The 21,203-nt window shown below is 39.6% G+C and overlaps 1 protein-coding gene and 1 long non-coding RNA gene across 5 annotated transcripts; both read right to left on the bottom strand.

Moving 5' to 3' along the window:
• Positions 1-1,870: 1,870 nt before the first annotated feature.
• LOC116047212 (four and a half LIM domains protein 3-like) lies at positions 1,871-21,203 on the bottom strand. 4 transcript variants are annotated; one of them, XM_031295845.2, is made up of 6 exons: positions 20,970-21,203; positions 7,531-7,702; positions 5,352-5,526; positions 4,266-4,435; positions 3,295-3,481; positions 1,871-2,533 (listed from the first exon to the last, which is right to left on the bottom strand). In XM_031295845.2, exons 2-6 carry the CDS (start codon positions 7,684-7,686, stop codon positions 2,382-2,384), a joined length of 840 nt encoding a protein of 279 aa, XP_031151705.1. In that variant the 5' UTR covers positions 7,687-7,702; positions 20,970-21,203; the 3' UTR covers positions 1,871-2,381. The 4 variants fall into 4 exon arrangements, with proteins under 4 accessions (XP_031151705.1, XP_031151704.1, XP_031151708.1 ...); XM_031295844.1 differs by having other exon boundaries at positions 7,531-7,730; positions 20,970-21,153; XM_031295848.2 differs by lacking the exon at positions 20,970-21,203 and adding an exon at positions 17,972-18,152.
• LOC116047213 lies at positions 7,740-14,095 on the bottom strand. The gene is made up of 3 exons (XR_004104355.2): positions 9,962-14,095; positions 8,921-9,346; positions 7,740-8,577 (listed from the first exon to the last, which is right to left on the bottom strand). It is a non-coding gene; the product is annotated as an uncharacterized LOC116047213 (long non-coding RNA).

Genomic DNA, 21,203 nt, shown 5'->3' with positions numbered 1-21,203 from the left:
AATAGATGCGTTTTAGTTGTGAATGCTGTGAGCAGCACAAATAAAATCCACTTCCACTTTATATTGGTATAGTGGCAGAAAGAGAGGTGGAACCAGGGACATAACAAAAAACTAACCTGGCTAGAAACCACAAGGGGTAGATGACAAATGTGTTTGGGTATTTTAATTTTAACTGGCCATCATCATTCAAAAGTTACAACAGGGCAAAATCCACAGAAACAGAGGATGTATAGGGGGGGAATTCCTGTTGATACTACACACATACAGTCATCTAAAGGCTTTAAGAAATATGCAGAAGAAATACAGTTGAAGCTCCAGGGTCTCGAGCAAGGCGTAGCCCCCCTTTCCTTCTTCTGTGGTCAGTCAGTCAGAGTAATGTCTAATTACTTTAACAGCCTCCGCCAGCAGGATCCAGCTGAGTTTGAGTCCCCAGCCACTGAGCGGGATGACGTGAAATCTTTTATATTCACTGAGGAGCTTCAACCCAATCCTTCCTCCTTTGCCTCCTCCTCCTGGGACCAAACAAGACATGTTCTCCTAGATCCTCGCAAACAAGGTCAAACATATTTCAGGAAGAGTCATGGGAAAAGCTCAAACAAATAACAGCACCATATGGCGCTTTTATTTTTCATCTGGAGTTGATCTTGTGATAGGATTGTAATGGGATATAAAGAGCATGTTTGTTGCAGCAAGTCAACACTTTTACACTGAGTCATAAATGATGATCAAAAGCAGGAAGTAACAGGAATGTATATCACTTCTTGACAGCCACATTTCTCAGTTTATGAGGGAGTACCAGGCGTCTGGAGTGAGAAGAGGCAGCCATATTTTCACATTAGCACCTGTCAAGGCTGACTAAACAGTTGAAATCCATATATTTTTTCATATCATGTTCTTATTGTTAGTATTATGTATATTTTTATTTAAATTCTGAAATATAATTTTAAATCATCTTAACCCAAAGTCCACTGAATAGCTTTTTCTGGAGTTGTGGAACTTTTTTGACTTAACTGGACTTTTAATTTTATTTTGCCAAACTTTAAGACTCAATATAATTGAGTAAAAAATTGTGCTGCTTCCCAAAAGAATGGGAGATGGGAGATGAGAATGGGGATGCTTCCCAAAAGAATGCATCTTTATTTATTAAAATATTTCTGGACACTTTAAAGGCTAGAAAGAGCATGTCCAAGGTATTTCAGTTAGCATTAAGACCATAGAAACGAACGTAACATATAGGCCAAAATCACTTTAATGGAACTTTTCAACCAGCCTGTCCTAAACTACATCATCTTGTCAGCTGTTCCCTCCTCCCGAAATGGACACTAGCCTTGCAGAGCCTCGGTATACACACAGTCACAGCAGTTCAGCAGAGGTTCTGAACTGTAAATATTTATTATGTAAGTAATAGTAAGAGAAAGTCTGCATGGGACGACCCACAGAAAACCAACTTTGGGAAAAACGGGGTCAGGGTTTTTTAAAGGAGCCTTCTCCCTGATTTTTAGTTAATCTTTCTCTTTAGACAGTTTACGATGATATAAAGTTTTCAAAGTATCAGCAAAAGGAATATTTAGGTTCAGCTCCTTGATACACCTCACAAGAGAAATTAATTAATTAATTAATTGGTTCTCAGTGAGACTATAAACGCTCTTGTGTACAAAGAGCAACCTTTGAGGCATAATTTTAGACTAGTTTTGCACAATTTCTTTCAGTTTCTGAGTCTATTGTAAATTAAAGAAAATAGGCACCTGTGTGCAGCAGGGAACCAATGCTGTAGGCTAACTGACACCTACTGTGCATTATGAGATGTATTGTGCATGTGAATGTTCATATAGACAAATACGTCAATAATTAAATAATTCATACACCACCCTTCTGTTATATGACATTTATTAGTATTATTGCTTGTACGCCAGTAAAGGTTTTTTTTAAGCTGAAAAGAAAAGAAAATATGTTTTACAACAATTCATTTTCAACAAACAATTTACATAGAGCAAGTAGTGGGAGAAGAAGAAAGGCAGTTTTATAAATTGTAATTTTCTATAAAAAGAATAAATATGTTTGCCAAGCGTTGGTCATAACATTCAAATTTTGGTTCCCTCTAGCAGTCATGAAACAAGGTTTACATTTAGGTTTTAGTCTTTGATGTGCACTACATACAATAAAGAAAAACAAATACATCTAGGACATTTTTTAATTTATAGAAACATTTCAACGTGCTGAAGGTTGACGAGAGTTTTGACTTGTATATATTGAGCTATCAGCTTTACACTGTGAGTGAATTAGTAATATTGCAGTGTTCATGTGAAAGGCTGAGGTTTAGAAGTTTCCTTCTGCTAGTGTCAGCAGTGTTTGATATTGGCTGCAGGTGTGGTTAGTGGCGGTCAGTCGTCGTTGTTGCAGTCTGTACACAGAATCTTGTCGCGGTCGGGGAAGAAGCCAGAGCCGACCAGCGACACGGAGCAACGTGAACACTTAAAGCACGGCTGGTGCCACTGCCGGTCCTCGAAAGAAACGTACTTCCCATCTCCAAACCCTGAGAGACACAAATACAACACATGAGCAACTAATGAAGGAATGTTTTACTAGTGGTGGGACATTTAATAACAGCCTTAGCAGCATTGCAGAAACAACATAAATAAATTCAAAATAACATCAGCAGTTGGCAGAAACATTAAGAAAGCACTGCCAGTTCTGTCAAACTGCTGGTATTCTAGTTCATAGCTGTGGTTAAAAGCATCTAATCTAACATTCTCATTTTAACTCTGGCATGTTTGTAAATACTTGAGGTGAGATAAAGATATTGGACCTGTTGAACCTATATTGTCTTGTTTTAAATGTTCTTGTCATTATGTGAAGAGTTTTTTATGTTTTATTTATTATAGTAGTATTAGACAATCCTGGTGAAATCTGGTTCAGTTCTGTGGTTTGTTTCCAGCATGCTTGTCTACACACAGTGTCCTTAAAGCATCTTTAGAGCTTTAAAGTGAGTTTCAGCTCATTGTTTAGCTGCCCGGCCTGCAACTTTATAGCTCTGGTTCACCCTCGCTGCTCTCATAGTGTCGTTTTTGGCTGCAGCAGACAGCTGTTTTCAGTGAAAAGCTCTAAAACCCCAGACTCACCTTACTGCCTATACCTGTTTGTTGAAGATAATTGTTTTGACATGTTGTCGATAGTCAATAGTCGAGACAGACAGGAATCACAAGGAGAACATGGGAGACAACCCCACACAGAATTGAACCTGTTGTGTTAACCAACAGACAACAACAACTCGGTGGTCCTGTACTCTCCACTGACCTGTGATGGCTGTGTTGCAGGCGGCACACTTTTTGGCATACAGGCTGCTGAAACACTTGACGCAGTACGGACTTTCCCCCTGCGAGGTGAAGGGTTGGCCAGCCAGCGGAGCTTTGCAGCCTGTGCAGAGAAAACACTCTTTGTGCCACACCTCGTCCTTGTAGGTCACCCCACCTTTAGTCAGAGCCTGCAGGACACAAACACAAACTATATCAGTAAAATGTGACAATTTTAAAAAAGAAACTTCTTTTTGTGATACCTGGCAGCATTGTGCTACAAAGTTGTTACTGCTGTGATGTCTCTGTCGGTGGTATTCTAATAACTGCTCATGCTCACTACTCAGTTGTTTGTATATTATACCTAGTGTTATACCTTATCCTACAATCTGACACCTGGATGTTTAAAACAACATGCTTAATTTTTAAAAATATTAATTTTATATTAGTCAGTATAAAACCTTTAAGGCATACCCTGATGTATTGTGGTACATTTTTCATATTGTAAAAGAGCTCACAAAACCTTCAAGTTTAAAAAGAAAAAGACAATTATCATATCTCATTTATTTTTTTATTATTATTTGTCTGCCATCTGATGATTAGTTATCTGTGTTGCTTTATCCTCCTGCATTCAAGTCATTTAAATAACCCAGACATTTGAAGATGTCCTCATGAGCTCTGGGAAACAGTGATGGATGGATTTCTTTTCGACTAAATGAATTACACCACTGTCACTTTACCATTTTGTCTCCAAATTCTGTTGTATAGTTTCTATTTCTATTCTTTTCTTATTCAAGTGTATGTAGACTACCTCTTACTATTTATTTCTGTTACTTTCTATACATATCTGTATTTATTTCTGTCCTTGTTCTGTTGCAACATCGCTATGAATCAATAAAGGTTTATCTTATCTTATCTTATCTTAAACAATGAATTGGAAAAGTTCTCGACAGATCAATCAAGATCCTGGTTCACCTTTTTGCAGTGGCTGCACTGAGGAGCAACCCTGCCCTCGTAGCACGGCACACAGTAGTAGTTGTTGTTGTCTGGGATGAAGGCCTCGGCACCGATCGGCTTCTCACAGCCGTGACACATAAAACAGTCCTCGTGCCACGTGGAGCCGCCGTACTCCAACAGCCTTGATCCTGTCAGGGGTAAAAGAAAAGGAGCAGATGAGGATTTAAATTGAGATGTTTGTGAATTTTATTGATATCTTCCCCGACATTTGCAAACCCAGGTGTCACTTGCATTCCTTTGATCTCTGCTCAACTTTGAGTTGGAATGAAATCTGATAGTAATCTACACAGTGAAGACAAAAAGAGATGATTCATTGTGACGGCTAAACCTGTTCTTACACAGCTCTCCTGCACTGTACAATTACTTCAGCTTATCTTGCATCAAAACAATCTGGCAAGCTGTAACAAAGCAATGATCTAGCTGGCGTCTTTCTATTTATTTTACAGTTTTAACCATTTCATACGGTCTGTTTGTCCACTCCCATAAGAAACACATGCTTCACTGCAGATGTTTATAAAAGTTAGGAGCCAGTCATGCCTCTGAGTTAACTTTAATCACTGGCCTTGTTTTATGACTTTTGGGACCTGAACTGCAGCCCGAAGGCATGACGGTGTTTGGAACTTGAACTTGGCTGCACTTTTAAGAAAATAGGGGAGGGGGAGCAGCTTTTAAAGGCATTCAAGGCTGAGCAGAAATTGAAGAAAATTACTGCTGAGTTCAGAAAAGAACTGGTGAGTTATGCTATCCCACACTACCCACAGGCCCGGGTAATTTTCAGTCATCCGACACCACTGCTGCATTCGTGTCGTCACAGCGGAGCTGAAAAACCCTGCTGGGAGATATTTTCAGCAGAGCATGAAACAATCATGCTGTCACATCTATGCTGTCACACCCTGGATAACAAAAACTCATTAGCCTCTTTTTCCCTGTCAAGACTGGGTGTGAACTTTCTGACTTTTTAAGCGATTACTCAAGGATCTGTCCCTAAGTAGGTTTGTGAACTTGGTGTTGGAGGAATATACAACCAGTCTTTATCATCACTACCTGGCATTACTATCTTGTCGCAGGACACACACTTGGAGGAATACTCGTTGCAGTAGCAGTCGCTGCACACCAGGGCATCCTCCTGGCTGGTGAAGGGCTCGTCTGCCAGAGAGCGGTCGCAGTGGAAACAGCGGAAACAGTCCGCGTGGTAATGTCTGTTCTCATAGAAGAGCTCCTAGAGGAAGAAGAGAGTCAAACTGAGCACTGAGCAACCAGCAAAACCAGACAGGCTTAAAATGGCCTTATAATAAAAACTTAAAATGTCAAAGGTTATAAATAAAAGGCTTAAAAAAAAGTTTAATTCATAAGTGGTAAAACACATTCTTGCCCAATCAAATACACTCAGAGGTTTTTCCATTACTGCATTAGTTGTACTGGTATGACCAGTAGTTAATGGTGGCTAATGTTAGCAAATGGACACTGTAGTTTATTTTGAGGAAATCCCACCTACACCATACTGCTACCGAAAATTCTCACCAGATGTGTGTTAATCTGCACCCGAAAATAATGTCCAGCTGTTCGAGGGTACCCCTTAGCATAAAAAAAGAAAGTAAAGTTCATGATGACTTATTTCTAAAGGTTTATGTCTCGAACTAAGCGGCACAGACAGAGCAGGGAAGTCAGATATTGATATTATAATGCATTCTTGGTCTTCTTATAGGATGTGTTGATAAAGAACACCAGCTTTATCATTTAACAGTAAATGATATGGGAACTTAAGATATTTACCGTAAACTGTAAGTTAATAAAAACACTTGATATGTTATTGTTCCTCACAGGGAGATTCTCTATTTGCTGCCCCCCATCTGCTTGGAGGTCAGAGGTCAGAGTCGACCACAGGACTCCTCCTCTACAGTTCCTTGTATTTTGGACGTTTGCCAACATGGGAGTCTAAACCCCTAAAGTTTCCTTCTTTCTACGACACCCCGCTGTCCTCCAAACACAAGAGGAGTTAACAGAAGGGAGAAGTTTTTGTACATTCCCCTTTCTTCACCATTATTTTCTTTAAAAAATCTGAATAACCCACTTTTTTTTCTGTTAGCAGCTGCTTGGGTTCCAGTTCATCTGCAGTTCAGGCGAGCTCTGTGATAAATGGCCCCATTGAACAGTGGGTGAAAAACTTGTTTTTGAGGCGTGGAGTTTCACAGTAAAAGAAACAACTAAAGCAGAGGGACAGAGTAGCATAAAGGATGAATGTTGTTATGTCTTTTGCAGAGGAGGGACGGCCAAAGCAAGCAGGAGCGTAATTTACTGCCAGTCCCTCACAGGGAGTCCGTAATTCACAGGACACTGATGGCCTCATGGCATCCGTGGGTGTTTCCATTTTTAATTTTCACGAACTAAGGCTTTATGGAACTTAAAGGGGATTACAGAGAGTTTGGTGTTCTTGGGAAGGAGAGATATCTTTTCAGGAACAACAACTAGTTTGTTAAAGCAGTTAGAAATGCAGTCAGACATGTACAATTTCAGTGGTGGAAGAAGTACTCAGATCATTACGTAAAAGTAACAATACTACAATGTAAAAAATACTCTACATGTACAGTAAGCAGCATTTTAATGTTGTATCTGGTTTAGTTAATTTGAACTCTTTTATATACTTTTGGGTAGTTGTATGTAAAGCAATACATCATATTTATGATAGAGCTGAAACAATTACTTGATTGATTACTTGCAACTATTTTGATAGTTGATTAATTGTAATTTTTCAATGAAATGCCAACTCTTGTCTGTTTTCAGCTTATGATTTGCTGTTGCTGTATTTTCTTTAATCATTATAAACTGAATATCTTTAGGTTTTGGACTGTTGGTCAGACAAAATAAGAATTTTGAACACGTCACCTTGGACTCTGGGAAACTTTAATAGGCATTTTTCACTATTTTAGAGGTTTAATAAACCAAATGATTCATTGATTAATTAAGAAAATGAATATCAGATTAATCGACAAGGAAGACATTTTTTATTTGCAACTCTAATTTATAAAAGCTTCTCATCTTTTGCATGTAAAGTCTTAATCTGTACGGTAACCATAGCTTTCAAATAAAAGTAGTGTAAAAAGTACAATATTTCTCTCTGAAATGTATAGAGTGCAAGTATAAAGTAGAAGCAAAAAAGTACAAATACTTTAAGATTGAGTAAATGTACTTAAATACTTTCCACCTCTGTACAAGTAGAGCTTACCTTGGCATTATGGCCGATGATTTCTTTACATTCCTGGCAGGTATTGGCGTACAGGCGGTCGTAACAGGGGATGCAGTGAGGGTTGTCCTCCACCTGGATGTATTTGCGTCCGCACAGGGACTCGTTACAGTTTTTGCAGTTGAACCGGTCACTCATGATGTCTTTCTTCTGGCTGAGAGAATTCACAGACACAGCATTCACTATCAGCGAGAAGCGCAGAAAGGAGGAGAAAGACAAGTGAGATTAGTAAGACAGAGAGAGAAAGTAGAGAAAAGGGAGGCAGACAGTGTTTGGTTATACAGCTTGGAACTTAAGACCAACAGGAGAGACAAAAAATGGTAGTAAAAGAACTAACATTTTAAAGTGCTATAGAGCGCCCAAAGACGCTTTGTACAACGGGTAAAAAAGATCCTAGATACTGCAACTAAAAACACACTAAAGGCACAGGGTTGTACAGGAAATTAAATCAATAAAAAATTATATTGCGATAGTGGAACTGGAAATGGTTTAACGAAAGACATCATGATGCAGTTAGAAGTTAAATATTGTTCAAAATTTTCCACATCCAGAAATCATTTCCTGCAAGCAGGAGCTGAATGAACACTTTAACTCAGAGTTGATTAATTATAAATCAGTCCTGTTTGATATATAACGCTTCTCCTGTTTCATCATAACTCAGTAATATAATGTCTGCCTCTCCCTCCCCCTCATTTTTGTTCAAACCCCCTGTGGCAGTTTGGCATTGAGAGACAGAACAACTAAACAATATTAATTGTTGGGAGCTGAAATGAAACTCCGTACTCTATTTCAAAGGCTCTCTCGAGGGCTTTTTCTTCTTTTTTTGGCCTGCGTTAAAAGGGGAATCTACTCATTTATTCCTTATAAGCCATTAAGATGTTTTATTAGCAAAACTAATTATTATGATCTTGACAATGTAGGATACTGTATTCTGTGACAGCTGTGAACATTTCATAACGATGATTACTAGGGCTTCTCCCAAAGTCCCCTCAACATTTCACCCCAATCACTTTACATAGAGCACTTTACCTCTTAATTGTATCGCAATAAGAATGCGTCCTTTTGTTTCAAAGAACAAGTGGTTTGATTCTTTACTACAATCAAATACAACTTCTCCCAGCACACTTTTTGAGTTCAGCAGTATTTCCTAATTAACATTTGATTGGATTCAACTTTTACCTGGACTTCAGTTTTTTTCAAAAAAAATCTTTTATTGGGGTTGTGTAACAGATCTCAATCTCAAAGATTATGGAGCTTTATATGTTCTTTCCTGCCTGAGTGCATGCCACTAAACAAAAGTAAGAAAACGAAAGTAGCATCTAAAATGTATGAGAAGAGCATTTGAATATTTATAATTAACCTCTTTTTTAACAGATATGCTTTGATACAGATTTAGGATAAATGTGACTCAAAGGAGGAGATGCTTTTTGTTGTTTTTGCTGAAGATGTTTTGGCCCGTCAGGAGTTTAACTGAAAGCCACGTGTCAGCAAGCAAAAAATAAGAATGAGAAAACAACAGGTTCCAAAATGACAATACTCAGCAAGCATGGTTTTATCACAAGTTGTAGGTCAAAAGATGTTGATGTGTCAAAGTTAAGTTACATTAATAGTTTGTTTATAGCGACTATATTGTATAGTTACACCCTGTTTCACACTGAAATATAGTCATTGTAATGCGGTTGAAACCTAGACTTCTAAAAAACTGTCAAACGTTTTAAAGTCTTAACCTGGATGTCTGGACAGCAGCTGGTAAAATGTAATGACTTGTCTGGAGCCTATTAAAAACAAGATGATTCATCTTAAAGGCCCAGACACACAGACCGGACAGCCGACCCTCGGCAGAAAAGGCAGTTGGACTGATCAGTCTCCCTGAGTTGGTCAAAAAAGTGCCTCGGAACACACCAAAGCGGCGAGACGTAACATAACAGCAGGCGGCACTAATCTGTATTGTCGCCCAAAAATGAAAACCGGCAGCTGATTGGACGAACGTGTCACGTGGGTCTGGTTTCTCTGGAAATTCAAAGACAGACTGTCATGGTGGCTTGTTCAGAATACGATCTCATATTGTACTAAAATAGTTCACATTTTAAGTGAGAAATAGGCCGTGCAGTTGCTGAATCTGTCTTCATTTCAGATCGACAAAGGTCAGTTTAAAAGATTTTCGTCAGATTTTGAGAGGCTTAGTCACACTCATTCCGCTCCCCGTTTCCGGGTTAGCACTCTACCAATCAGATGGGTCATTTGAGTCCAACTGCCAGCAGTGCCTGCCCCGCCGATTATACATGTCAAATCGGCCAAAATGAAGGTCGACGGCCCCTTGGACGGATGACGGCACGGAACACACCGAACAGACTAGAGTCACTGACCTCGCCAGACTGTCCGCCAGACGATTATCGGCTCGGTGTGTAGTCACCTTAAGAGTCAGTTTACCTTGAGAAGAAGCCTCCTTACTTAATTTAAATAAATGAGTTGATTGAGAGCTCGTGGAGCAGAGGAAAGACAGGTGGAAATAAGGCTGGGCACACTGACAATAACATCATCCTACCATTATTAATCAACACATTGAGGCATTAGCAAGGTAGTGACCCCATGTTCTGCAGCAGCAAAGGGAAATGAGCGAGGAAATGAAGTGTGGGAGGTTAAAATACCCTCCTGTGGAACAGTTAAGACAGGGCAGGCATGGCTCAGATATATATACATACAGTGTAGATGAAGATTATGGATAAGGAGAGTTCTCTAGAGTTTGGGTATATGTTCATGCTCAGGATCACAACTTGTGGCACATTTACAAAGTCAGACACTTAATAGTTCACTTGGAAACCGTAATTGTTTATAATTCATTTTGGTCACAGAGTGGCTTTGACATGTTTTTATGCCAGAAAGGGGAGGTGGGTTCAACAAAGTGCAGTCAAGAAACCGTGTGGCTTTGAAATCTCCCTGAGGGATCGAGGAATGAGCCAAGACCCCCCCCCCCCCCATCTGGTAGACGTCACCAGCTTGGTCTAAACGATGAGAGCCAGAGCTCGGTACAAACTAATGAAGGCCACTTGTTTTCTCAGAAACACAATTTTTGTGGTTTTGTTTTAAGCTGGTAAGAATTAAACGTCAGTCATGATTAAGGTTTCCCGCTCTACACATTTACAGGTACCGCGCTTTATACTCTGCATCCTCAAAGTATTTGTATCTGGTCTGCTAAATGATTCTTCGTGAAAGTGCAGTTTACATTCCTCATGTCTGACTGCTATCAAACATTTTGTTTCTAATAACCCTTGATGTAGCAATTTCAGATAAACAAAAAAAAAAGATAAACATAGTCTGCTCTTGGTCATGTTCTAAAGCTGATGCCAGAAGCAGAAACTCCCTCTTCTCCACAGCTCATTTGGATACTTTGTCTCCCAATGCCATGTTAGCACAACACTGAGGACATCCCTCGTGCATCCCTCCCTGCAGATAACAGCACTGCTTCCTCTTACAGGGCATCAAGCTGGGTCAACAAAACAAGGAGGATGACCAAACTGAGAGAAAACATCACATCCTATGTCTGTTTTCTGTCAGATTGCTGTCTGGATGGGGAAATTCAACAGCCCAACTTCCCTCCTAAAATGTCTAAAGAGGTTCGGGTTTCTATTCTCGTCCATCCATGTCTACGATGAATGCAGTGATAGAACAATGGTTTTCCTTCCGGACATAGTTTTCCCAGTTTTGAGCTTGATGTTTCTCTTCCTGAGCCACAACATCTGCGAACACATTCTGTGGTCTCCAGCTGTTGTCTGTCATCGAATTCTCCTTCAGGCATCCAATAGGGACAGAGCAGAGTCTAATTAACAATCCATCATTGTTGAAACCAATATTTTATGGTTCCTGTTCATATAGGACAGTCCATTATAACTTTATAGTCAGCTATAAAATATGGTGAGACTCATACTGTAGAAACAGCCGAGTGAGAGACTGAGCATCAAGGAGGGTGCAGCATTAGCTTAGCTTAGCATACAGACTGAAAGCTCTGCCCAAAGTCTAAGCCTAAAGCATTTTTGTTGTTGTTTGGTATACCTTGTTTGTTTAATCAATACACAAACAGACACATTGTTTCTACATTTCTGTTTGTGAATAGATTAAACAAACTAGATATTTAAAATTAGTGAGTTTAGGAGGTGCTGGTAGGTGGATTTTGTTACCTTTGGACAGAGCCAGGCTAGTTGTTTCCCTATGTTTCTAGTCTTTATGCTAAGCTAAGCTAATCACCTCCTGCCTCAGCTTCAAACATGAGATTGGTTTTAATCGTATTGTCTAACTCTTAGCAACAAAGCATATAGACATACTTTCAAAATGTCAAACTACTCCTTTCATGGATTAAAAATGTTCCCGAAGTAACAATACTAGCCATTTTGAGCAACCAGATATTTTGACTTGACTTGAATTTTTAGATCCAAATTAAAATTTGAGAAATTTTAATGTCGTTTTTGAATAATGGACACTTGATTTTTCTATCTGAAGACGAAGGTGAAGTTTTTGAAATTGACTACGGAAATTTTGAAAGCGGGTAACAGAGACCACATAAAGTCAGATAGATTTTAAATATTATTACCCATTATTTGCTTTCATGCATCTTGTTAAAGATCACAACTGACTGCAAATGAAAGAACCTGTTCATCTTAACACCATACAGACTGTCTGACATGAATAGTCTGAAACACTGACTCACATGTAGTCTGCGCCTTGTTTAGGAGCTGTGCACTTTACTCCACAGGTGTCCTCTTGAAACACACCCAAGAATACTTGTCGCCCCTGTTCTCCTCCGCAACACGAGACATTAAACCAAACACTCATCCATCCTGTCTAAGTACTCTCTTTCTGGTAGCACGGCTGCTGAAACTATTTAAGCTTACATTTCACCTTGATGAGTGGACACATTTACTGATACACTGTCTGTCCAAGTAAAAGATTTACAGGAGTCATTTGGCTCTGAGCACTTTGTAGTGGCAGCCAAATGGCAACTGTCTCCCAGGATCAGGCTTCCTGTCTCATGTCCCTTCATGGTTCGCTGCTGTTGTTTTACTCCCCAACGACCTGGACAGTTTCTTACGACCAGAGCCAGAAACTGAGCTGCTGCGTCTAGGTGTTAGTGTTTATTTTCCCCCGGAGAGGAATTTAGACTTCATGTCTGACCTTTACAAACCAGATTCCATGATGAAAACCACAGTCACACGTAATAAAATCTAGTGGAACAAAATATGTAGGTAAGTGTTAAATCTGTCCGAGCCACGAAATACTAATTCATGCATTATAAAACAGCCTCAGTGCCTTTTTTGGAGGGATTGCATTCCCTGTACATCCTGACCCTCATGTCTGTTTAAGAGACATTTTTCATATATTATTGAACGCACACTTATTGGGGTTTTTTTAATGTCAGTTTTGCAGGTATTTGGTCATACAGTGAAAGTATTCACACTCCTTTACTTTCTAAACTTTTTGTTCTGTTGCAGCCTTACGCTAAAATCGTTATTAGTAATAAGTGTTATTATTGTTTTTTTATTGTGATGTAACTGCAGCTTTGCAGGCATGTTGCCAATGGTTTGTTGAATCTTCTGTAGTTCTTTTGAGAGATATCATCGCATTGTCAAAAATCCTCACTATCTCTGATTTGGAAATATCACTCTGAGGCTGATGTTTTTCCGATTTGGTTGCTCTTAACGATAAGCACAGCCTTACAGGGCTGCTAGAGTGACTGTAGACCTAACTCACAATCACTGCTTTCTCTTTTGCTGTAACACTCGTTCAATAACCCAAACTGTGTGTGCATTGAGTTAAAACAGGAAAGCGTGTAACAAAGTTGGCTTTTAATTACCACCCCACTTTTACGGTTTATTCCCCCTCAAATGGATTAGGGTACTTTAACGGCCTCTGAAGCTCAGAACAGTCCTCATATTGTGCGACTCCCTGGGTCGCATAACCTGGATTTCAGCAGGTGAATGAGAATATTGACAGCGGCACAATACTGTGTAGAAATTGTCAACAGCAGAGTGGAGCCCCGCAGCATTGGAGGGAATTTGACACCATCATGGTTGCAGCTATAAACTGTTACAGAAAATAGAAGAAATAAAAAACAAGGCCAGTCTCTTATGGCTGTCAGATGACTGCGCTCCCTTTCATCCCCAGTACAAAGACGCTCAATGTGGTGCTGCTTCCTGCAGATCACAAGGCTAATTTCAGCTGCACGCACACAAATCAACATGAACACACATTGTACATGTTCTTGTTGCTGATTAAAGTTCTCATCACGATGAATTGGTTCTTCTTGCTGTTTTAAACAATGACAATATTCTGAGATACTGATTTGGCAGATGTGTAACATTCATTTTTTGTTTACTTGAACATAAAAATCACCTCCTTATAAGGTTAAATTAGTCATTTCCCCACACAAATCAACATGAACACCAATGTGCATTTTGTTGTCTGTGATAAAACTTTATCAGGGTGAATTGCTCATTGAACACTAAGAGAGAAGACACACCAGCCCGATAATCGGGCGTCGGGCCGTCTGGCGAGGTCCGTGACTCGAGTCTGTTCGGTGTGTCCCCTGCCGTCGGCCGTCCGAGGAGCCATCGGCCTTCATTTGGGCCGACCCAACATGTTCAGTCGGGGACAGGGCAGTCGGGAGCGGATGAGCCGCTCAAAATCTGACGAAAATCTTTTAAACTGACCTTTGTCGATCTGAAATGAAGACAGATTCAGCAACTGCATGGCCTATTTCTCACTTAAAATGTTTTCAGAAACACGTTTAGGTGAACTATTTTAGTAAAATATGAGCTCGTATTCTGAACAAGCCGCCATGACAGTCTGGCTGTGAATTTCCGGAGAAAAAAGAACCACGTGACGCGTTCGTCCAATCAGCTGCCGGTTTTCATTTTCTGGGAAATAATCAGACTGTTAATGGAAACAAAACAGAGCAGCGCTGCCTGCTGGTATGGAGACGTATTACGTTTCACGCACGCGCGGAGCGTACGCTCAAGTCGGCGTCGCCTCAGTGTGTTCTGAGGCATTTTTTGGACCTCGGTGACCCGACTGATCAGTCCGACTGGCTTTTCTGCTGACGGTCGGCCCGTCTGGTTGGTGTGTCAGGGCCAAGATACAGAGTTGGCTGATCTGATCAATTATTCTGGTTATTTGAATGTGAAAAACAGCAGAATTTTCTTGTAAGGTTCTTGAGAAGCTTTCAGCTTCATTTACTTTAACTTAGTCATCTTTTCAAAAGAATCTGTTCTTTCACAAAAACCATAATAGGCAGCTTTATTTATTTTATAATATGATCAGTATCACTGGATATTAATGACACATAACCTGTAACATTTAGCCTATAACATCAGGGAATGAAGCACCTATTGAGATGGAATATGTGTCTGGTTTTGTGTTGTGAGTCTCCAGCTGCAGTTTCACTTCAGCTGCTGTCAACAGACCTGACAAACAAGATCTCAGCCAGACACGTAAACAAGTCACCACCATGCAAATCACAGTGACCTGACATAACAGTTCCCAACTCCGGGGGTTAGGAAGCCCACCAGAGGCCGTGAGATGATACTGACATACAAAATAAGAAAACCCTATAGCTCTATAATTTCCTAATACTTTCTTTGGAAAGAAACATGTCATTTGGGTAGACATTCGGGCCAAAAAACAGAAAACAAAACTATCTAAGCTCACGTACATATTCATCAATTATTCTTTTTTTTTAAATGGAAACCATTTTTTCAATTCAACAAAAAAATAAAATGTAAAAAAACCTTAGAGTCAGAGTTCACTAGCAAATTAGGTTATTAGACACTGAGCTTTCAGCCACTTCTCAAACTCAGACCATGAGATGTGGTTAAAAGCTACAGGTAAAAGCTATAAAAAAAAAAATATATATATATATATATATATATATATATATATATATATATATATACATATATATATATATAGTTATTTATTTATGGTCAAACTTGTGTTTCCGAGGTAAGAGGGAACTTTCACGCTCAATTTGATCTCCATATTTGTTGAATTGTATGCTTGCCTGAAGTCGAAATCCCCATTGTTGCTTGTTCAGCTGACAATTAACTGTAATTGATTAATTGGAACACTAAGAGTCAACATCCATGCTAACAGCGCTGTAAGCCTGTACATTGAGCTAAATCCTGACATCAGCATGCTAGCATGCTCACTATGCCAATGCATACATGCTTATTGTGTTCACCATCAAGGTTTAAATTTCGTATGAGCTGAGGCTGATGGGAATGTCATTAGTTTGGCAGGTATTTGGTCATAAACCAAACTATTGGACACATTTTGACCTGTTAGTGGAGCGAGAGGAAGACAGTCCAGGATCATTAAGATTCATCCTCTTGGGAACATGAATGTGTTTACAAAATTGCATATCAATTCATTCAATAGTTCATAGTACATTTTCAGGATAAAGCCTGACATCCTGAGTGTGGCTCACACGCGGGATGATCTCCTGGATGTGTGTTGCCGTTCTCAAAATCCCTTCACTACAGGAAACAACAACAACATTTGAGCTAGCAAGCTATACACTGAAAATTGTTTTTTGAAGAATATTTGAATTGTGCAATAAGGCAGGTCGGCTTGGTTCTTTTAAAGGAATGATTGTAATTTTACGGCTTTTACTAACTAACTGCAACGTTTTTGGACCGATTGGCAGGATTGCTGTGGACGAAGTACACACAGCGACACAATGGTAAGAACAAATTACGTTTAACCATGCATCCAGCTAATTGAAATTGCTCACGTTACTGTATCGTGTGAACAGTTAACTTCATTTAATATTTTATGTGGCGTTTTACTTTAGCGGGGTCCAAAGGTTTCACCAAAACAAGGTTCATTCTGAGGACATTTTGCAATTTAGTGCTGCCCAAAATGATTGTGATTGGTTTAAAGAAATGCAAACAACCCAGAGCCTTTTTTGTCCTATCCCAGAATGTATCTGAGGTGTAGCCAGAACTTACTCCCACAGCGCTGTGGAGATGCGAGACTAAGACCAAAGTGATGGACAGACTATTAGGCTGGCATTACCCAGAGCTGAGTGTGGTTAAAAATATGTGTGAAAAGGCTAAATGTTTCTGTGAATGACAAAAGAATAAAAGCAGAAAGGCAGATTAAAGATAGTAATCAAGTGCGGTTGTGAAGTCTCTTAAAATAAAATACTTTTAGTCAAGTTACTTTTGGCAGCGTAGTTGTTTCACTTGGATTATACTTGCAGGCAAACAGTGCAAATAAACAGTCGGCCTGATCTTAAAAATACCGACAACTACCATCCAAAACAAATAGGCAAGTAAATATATTTTCCCATCAGCTGCCAGCTGGCATTGGACAGGTCAGGTCCTGGGTGTTAATGGTAACAGATGTTTATTTTCTGAGAGACTGGGCCTTCTCCAGGGCCGAAGTGGGACTCATTTTCAGCCCTGGAGTTTCATGCCGGCCCACTTTACTTTAATTACTACTTACTATATTAAAATAATGTAATTAAAACCTTAGTATATAAGTCTGCAATAGGGCACTGTTCTCTACAGCCTTGTATTTCAGTGTATTTTTGTGAATTATAATTTCCAATTCAGTGCAAATACAGTAAGTGTTGCTTCCCAATGTAGATTTATTAGAAAACACTATTATTCTTTAGAACACAATGTTCAATAATATCAGAATTCTGTTTTTCTTTGCAAATAAGTGTTCACAAATATCCAAACCTTGAAATTAAACAAAAGAATAAATCAAAATATAAAATAAAAAGAAATAAAGAATGAAATAAAATGTACTGCACTTTGAATAATGTTTCATATAACTTTCTATTCCCTTTCAGTCCTGGGCTTTGTATATTTACTATCCTTATTTCAATGATAAAAGGCATAATGGATCAATAGTAACATTTGGGCATATAAAGTGGTTATATTGTAACTAGTCTGATTATGTTCACACACTGTGGTACAACAGCTTAGATGTGCCTTCCACACTGACAGCAGCTTATTACAAAGTTTTCTAATAAAATCAAGTCAGTTTCATTAATGTAATGCTGAATCATCTGGCATCATTGATTATTTCAGGGCATTTTATTCTATAGAGCAGGTCTACATCATACTCTTCATTAAATTTAAATTTCATTCTAGTTCTTATAATATTCACTCAATGAGCAGTCCTACCTGCTCAATCTGGAGTTCTGGGCGCATGGCCGGTGCTTGGTACTGTCTCTTCATTGTCAGTGTTAGCAGCAAACTGGACTAGCTAGTGGCTGCTGCTGTAGAGCTACAAGAAAAAGTTTGATTCATAAACACGAACGCTGGTTTTCAGGCAACGTTGTCTTACGTTTTGTACAACCGCTAACATCTTGCACTGCTCCTAACCATAATTTTACAGTCAATGCTCCTAACTAGCTTACCCGTCTCATCGTCTTAATTTGGCGTTTCACTCTCGCTGGTTTCAATGAAAAAGTTGCTCAGTTTAGCACGTTTTGGCCACGTCCCTTTCTAGAGCTTTCCTTTTTAAATTGTCGACTTTTCAGCGCAGTTTTTGCGCTTTCTATCATCCGTTTTTATAGCTTCTTTTTGCTCGCGGTCGCATCCTTCAACAAGGTGACGGTTTGTTTTTGTTTTTTTCAAGGTGTCGTAAATACGTCATCATTAACCAGGCTGCCGCTGGCCCCTGCATGAATGTAGAGACGATAGGAAAATAAATAAATAAAAAGAGTGGGCTGCGATTGCAAACAGCCTAGGGACAGCATCCATGATATTCAACTATGATTTCAAACCAGTGCCATGACTGAACAAACACCGCCCTTCGCGACCAAAAAACCAGACCTGCCCCGGAATTCTCCTGGTGCTCCTGATTAGCCAATTCTGGCCTGCTGGGTTTATTTGTTTACAGCAAGGCAGAGGGTTGGTTTTAGACTTTTTACACCTGCATAAAATACAGACATATTTAGGGTTTCTGGTAACTGCATTTTTGGACTCTGGCTGTACATTTCCCCTTGCTTTCAGTTTTTATGCTAAGCTAATTGCTTGCTGGCTCCAGCTTCGTTTAATGCTCTATTTCTTGGAAATCTTTCCGGCCAAGAAAAAGTTCGTCACGTACATAGACCCCCTGAAACCGCAAACTGTCTTTTTACGCTTCAGTTTTTGTACTTATTTAAAAAAAGAAGATTTAACATGTTGTTTAGTGAGCTTTATTGGTGCTGCCTTTGGACAGAGGCAGGCTAGTCTCGCATTGCCAGACCTTCCTTCCTCCACAGCGCTGAAACGTGCTCTGGTTTATCGGCATGTCTTTAAACCAATCCTCGTCTTGGGCGGCGCTAAGCGCAGAACGGAGCCCTGATGCCACTGCTAATAGCCTCAGGAAGGAACTTGTTTTGGTGGAACGTGTACGTTCAAAAGTTGTTTTAGTCGTGCAACAGAAAACTCAACATATCTAGCTAGCTGTCTCGATTTACCCTACAGAGATCTGAGGAGCAGTTAACCATAGTTACAACACAAAGAAAGCAGAAGGTAGCTGACATCCAGCCAAAAAAGAAGTGCATCCGCGGAATTTCCGGAGCACCGGAGCAATCCCGGGATTGTGGAACGTTGTGGATATAGACTAGAGCTAGGCTAGATGTTTCCCCCTGTTTACAGTCTTTATGCTAAGCTAAGCTAACCTGATGACTGCATGACTGCTTGCTGTAGCCTCATATTGATTGTACAGACATTAGAGTGGTATCAATATTCTCTTCTCACTCTCAGCAAGAAAGCAAATCAACGCATTTCTCAAAACATCAAACTATAACTATAAAATCCCAGGCTGTGCTGCAGAAATGGCAAATGGAAAAGACAGCCATGTGAGTGAGACTGACTCACAGGGACTCTGTCTGATATTTATGACCGTCAGTCGCTCTGACAATCCCAAAAAAATCCTCTCATTTGAACTTTTGTAGTTTTATTTTGTGTCTGGCTCGTCTCCAGTGATTGGACACATGCAGGCGCAACCTTCGCCCAACGCAAGAATCTCAGAAGAATGTGAGTGTGGTCCAAACGTGGTAAAGTCTTGTGGTTTGAGAAGAAGAAGAAGAAAAAAAGCAAACAAGAAAAGCATTTTTCCTCCGCCCTCTGTTTTCTAAAAAAAGACAAAAGTCCCCCCCCTCCACACACACAAAAACATTTACATCCAACCAGAGCTGCATTGTTTTGAATGAATGTATTAATTGCACCCAAATGGATTGGAACATGATGGTGGTATGTATGGGGATGGTGTGCGGTGATGGAAACTATGAGCGTAGCCAGAGGAGGAGGTGTAGGGGGTGCTGAGTCTCCAGAAGAAAATTTGTAATCTGAAAGAGACATGACATCACTCTAACTCAACACGATTGAATGCCTTGTTAACATGCTTCCAAAAAAAACAATGATTGTATGACATATTAAGCTTTCATTATCAAGATATGAAGCCTTCCTATTTTGTGCATCTGAGCCCTTTCACAAAACATTAAAGCAAGTGATTGTTTCCTCAAAGGTTTCCTTGTTCCTCTTCTCATGAATTCTACTTAAAAAAAACGGGGGCCGCAGCACTTATTCACAGTATCAGTTACTCACTTTGGCCCCCACTCAGGCCCCCAACCCCCAATAACATCCACTACTTCCTCACTCTAAAGAAAGAACATCCTTTCTGGTCCATCCTGAAAGTGTGGGGGTCAAATATTTGGCTTGGAAATCTGCAAGTTTTGCATACTTTCAATAAAGCATAACACTTTCTAATAAGAAACTATTATACTGTTTTTTTTTATTGTTAATACATATTTAGCTAAAGCTTTGTAGATCAATTATAAGTCCCATTTTGGGTTGCCAGGTTGTGAAAACCCACTGGCAGGTGTTTATCCTTTCGATTTGGTAATGAGTTATACATGTTGGTAATATTAGCCTATAATAAATGCTTGAGATTCTTAGTTTTTAATAAGTAATCAAGTCTGCAGTTATAAACGTTATAAACGTATTATTACATTGATTCTAAGCCAGAGTCTCTGCAGCACTCTCTAAAAATAAGTAACCAGTCAAAGGGAGTTTTCAAAACCAAAGTTAATCTCAGTAATTGCATTGAACTGATCTATAAAGGTTTAGTAATTTTTTTTTCTTAATTATTTACACATTTTAAAAAGGAACCGTCATTAGAGAGTGGTGCCGTTCATTTTAAATCCTCCGTGTGTTAAAACCAGTAAAAATGTGGAAAATACATTCAAAATGAATGCACTGTTTTGACAGATGAGGATGTGTGCACGGGTCAGACATCAACGGGAGATTAACCTATACCAATGCGAACTCACTTTAACACACTTTAAATTCACTTATCATCTACTGTTTCACATTACAAAGCTATGAGTAGTAGCCTACCTATAAATCGTCTAAATGTAAACGTACCTCTCTTCGCGCACCAGCAGCCTCTGGAGATGATCACAGGAGTCTCTGCAGGATCTGAGCAGAATGTGCGCTCGTGCTGCTCTGGTGTATGAAATGACAGATAAGATGACAAATCCTCCGTGAAACTCCTGCGAGCTGCAAACTGACGGGTTTCCACTGACTGGAGCATCTGGTGCGTAAAAACCAAACCATTCCCTCAAACACCGCCCCTTTCCTCCTCTGTCTGTCTTTCCA

This window comes from Sander lucioperca, chromosome 14, assembly GCF_008315115.2.
Source record: "Sander lucioperca isolate FBNREF2018 chromosome 14, SLUC_FBN_1.2, whole genome shotgun sequence".
In the NCBI taxonomy this organism is placed as follows: domain Eukaryota; kingdom Metazoa; phylum Chordata; class Actinopteri; order Perciformes; family Percidae; genus Sander; species Sander lucioperca.
This window is presented reverse-complemented; position numbering and strand designations above follow the sequence as displayed.